Raw genomic sequence first — 2,937 nt, forward strand, 5'->3', positions numbered from 1 at the left:
ACTGGGAATTTGACTTGATGGCCTCCTGGCTTGGAACACCATGTAATTTTCTTTCCACTGTGGAGGTCCCTATTACCATTTGGCAAACTCTAGGAACATGCAAAAGAGCCAATCATAGCAGCTATCTTATGACTAAATTTAAAACCAGACCAACTCAGCTGTTTTTGCTGGTTGGGATAAATTCCAATCCCACTCTCTTTTTTAAACATAGGAGGGAATAAATAAGCATTCGGGAAACACCTGCAAATAAAATTTACAATTGATTCCATTCTCTGTGCCAGAGGCTATGCCAGCAATTTGAGAAAATGCACAGTTCTAGATGATGCTCACTTCTAGATGACTGAGAATAAATAGTTTTGATGTCTCACTTACCAGACACTGTAGCAAATATTCCAGTATTCCTGGGCTCAGTAAACCTATACTTGCAGGACCTAGACAAATACAACAAACACTTGATATAAATTAAAATGCCATATTATTTTAAATCACTGGTAGCAATCAAATTGGTAGAACTCTTTCACGCATGTTATCTTATTCAAGCATCCTGCTCTGAGGTAGAAAATAGTACCAGCCCCATCTCACAGTTAAGCAAGTGAGCCCACACAGTGAAGCAACTAACTCCAGGGCACTTGGCGAGCACATGGGAGAGTCCAAACCAGCAGCCACATATTCTGATTTCTAATCCATTGTTTCTTCCACAATATGTGATGTAAGTAGCTGAGCTATGCCCCTATACTTTGCTGTTAACTTTCTTAAAATGGGTAATATTCATAAACAAATTAAATATCTACTTCTCAGGAACTGCTCCAATCAGAAGTTCCTTTTCCTCTCCCTCTACCTTGTATGTCTTCATAATCTAGCTAAACTTTATAAAGTGTGTATATATGCAAATTATATATTGTATACATACATACATATCTTTGTTATGCTGAATTTAGCTTTTTCCCCCTTTTTTTCTTTTCCCTGCTCCTTATTCTTAAAGCAAATAAACACAACTTTTTTCTTTTAAAATATCCCCTGAAAATCCACAAAGCTAAATTAAATTGTATTTATCTCTGTAGCCTTTCAGTAATTTTCTTCCAGTTAGTCTACGTCTCTCAATATCATTGTTAAGAGATTTATTTCTGTTATAGCAGGTTTGATCAAAGACCTACAGTACAAATTTCCCTTTAATGTCAAACAACTTAAGATCTTCCACTGTGGAGTGTCCCAAAGTTACCTGCTAGTTTCTCAGCCAAGCAGCCTAGGACTGCAGATGTGTTCCTGTGTTTGGCAGGATGGCCTGAGTCCTGGCAAGCTACTTCTCCATTTAAATTGAGAATTTCAGTCAATTTCTGGAGTGCATCCTAAAACAAAAAAGTACAAGTGGGTTTGACCCATATACTACACAGGTTGTTTTCCCAGGCTCATTTTTTTTTTTTGAGACGAAAGCTATAACCAGCACTTTGGGAGGCCGAGGAGGGCAGATCACGAGATCAAGAGTTCGACACCAGCCTGGCCAACATGGTGAAACCCCATCTCTAGTAAGAATACAAAAATTAGCCGGGAGTGGTGGCACGTGCCTGTAATCCCAACTACTCAGGAGGCTGAGGCAGAGCAGGAGAATCACTTGAACCCGGGAGGTGGAGGGTGCAGTGAGCTGAGATCACGCCACTGCACTCCAGCCTGGATGACAGAGTAAGGCTCTGCCTCAGGGGGGTGGGGGGAGCTATAACCAGGTGTTAAATAAACTCAGAAAGACCATATAAAAATTATGCAATGTACCCCAATGATATCATTGATTGGAAATTTCTGATCAACCTGAAAGTCTCCTTTCATGACTTACTAGATTCCATTTCATTCAGAATGCTTAAGTTGTATCAAATATATGCTACATATTCGTGAATCACTAAACAGATTAAACCCACTCAAATGCCATTATGAAAACATTAAAGGCTAGTGATGTTGAAGTAAAAAGTTACTTTAAAAAAAGTTTTACGGCCGGGCATGGTGGCTCACGCCTGTAATCCCAGCACTTTGGGAGGCCAAGGCGGGCGGATCATGAGGTCAGGAGATCGAGACCATCCTGGTTAACACAGTGAAACCCTGGGTCTACTGAAAACTTCAAAAAATTAGCCGGGCGCGGTGGTGGGCGCCTGTAGTCCCAGCTACTCGGGAGGCTGAGGCAGGAGAATGGCGTGAACTCGGGAGGCGGAGCTTGCAGTGAGCTGAGATCCGGCCACTGTACTTCAGCCTGGGAGACAGAGTGAGACTCCGTCTCAAAAAAAAAAAAAAAGTTTTACTAAGCAAAAACAAATCCCAACAGTTTTCTTCTTTTTGCTCTCGCTCTGTTGCCCAGGCTGGTGTGCAATGAAGTGATCATGGCTCACTGTAGCCTTTACCTCCTGGGCTCAAGTGATCCTCCTACCTTAGCCTCTCTCGCAGCTGGGGACTACAGGCACATGTCACAATGCCCAGATAATTTTAATTTTCTGTAGAGATGGGGATCTCATTATGTTGCCCAGGCGGGTCTTAAACTCCTGGTCTTAAGTGATCCTCCTGCTTCAGCCCCCAAAAAGTTTGGGATTACAGGCATGAACCACTGCACTCTGACCCAATAGAGTTGAAGGTAAATTGAAACAGGCACCTCTTATGAGCCTAGGCAAAGGTAAATTCATTGGCGAGTACGCTAAAGCCTTTCCCCTTCTGTCCATAATGTTTTTCTGTACTGGGCTTAAACAGATGAATGAAAATGCCAGAATCGAGGCTACGCACAGTGGCTCATGCCTGCAATCCCAGCACTTTGGGAGGCCAAGGTGGGAGGATGCTTGAGCCCAGGAGTTTGAGACCAGCCTGGGCAACATAGCAAGACTCCATCTTAAAAATGAAAGATGCCAGAATCCAATTAAAAAAAAAAAAAAAAGACTCTGTAAAACACATGGACTAAGACAACGAAAG

At 42.2% G+C, this 2,937-nt stretch overlaps 1 protein-coding gene across 3 annotated transcripts in view; it reads right to left on the reverse strand.

Annotated features, from left to right (window-relative positions):
- RSPRY1 (ring finger and SPRY domain containing 1) overlaps positions 1 to 2,937 on the reverse strand; it is a 64,914-nt gene that overhangs the window by 33,012 nt on the left and 28,965 nt on the right. For all 3 annotated transcript variants that reach the window (XM_011971856.1, XM_011971857.1, XM_011971855.1), the window contains exons 5-6: positions 1,220 to 1,346; positions 373 to 431 (exon numbers count right to left, since the gene is read on the reverse strand). In XM_011971856.1, the coding sequence (XP_011827246.1) occupies positions 373 to 431; positions 1,220 to 1,346 (186 nt within the window). The remainder of the gene's footprint in view (positions 1 to 372; positions 432 to 1,219; positions 1,347 to 2,937) is intronic.

The sequence above is a fragment of the Mandrillus leucophaeus genome, unplaced genomic scaffold (assembly GCF_000951045.1).
Source record: "Mandrillus leucophaeus isolate KB7577 unplaced genomic scaffold, Mleu.le_1.0 Scaffold125, whole genome shotgun sequence".
In the NCBI taxonomy this organism is placed as follows: Eukaryota; Metazoa; Chordata; class Mammalia; order Primates; family Cercopithecidae; genus Mandrillus; species Mandrillus leucophaeus.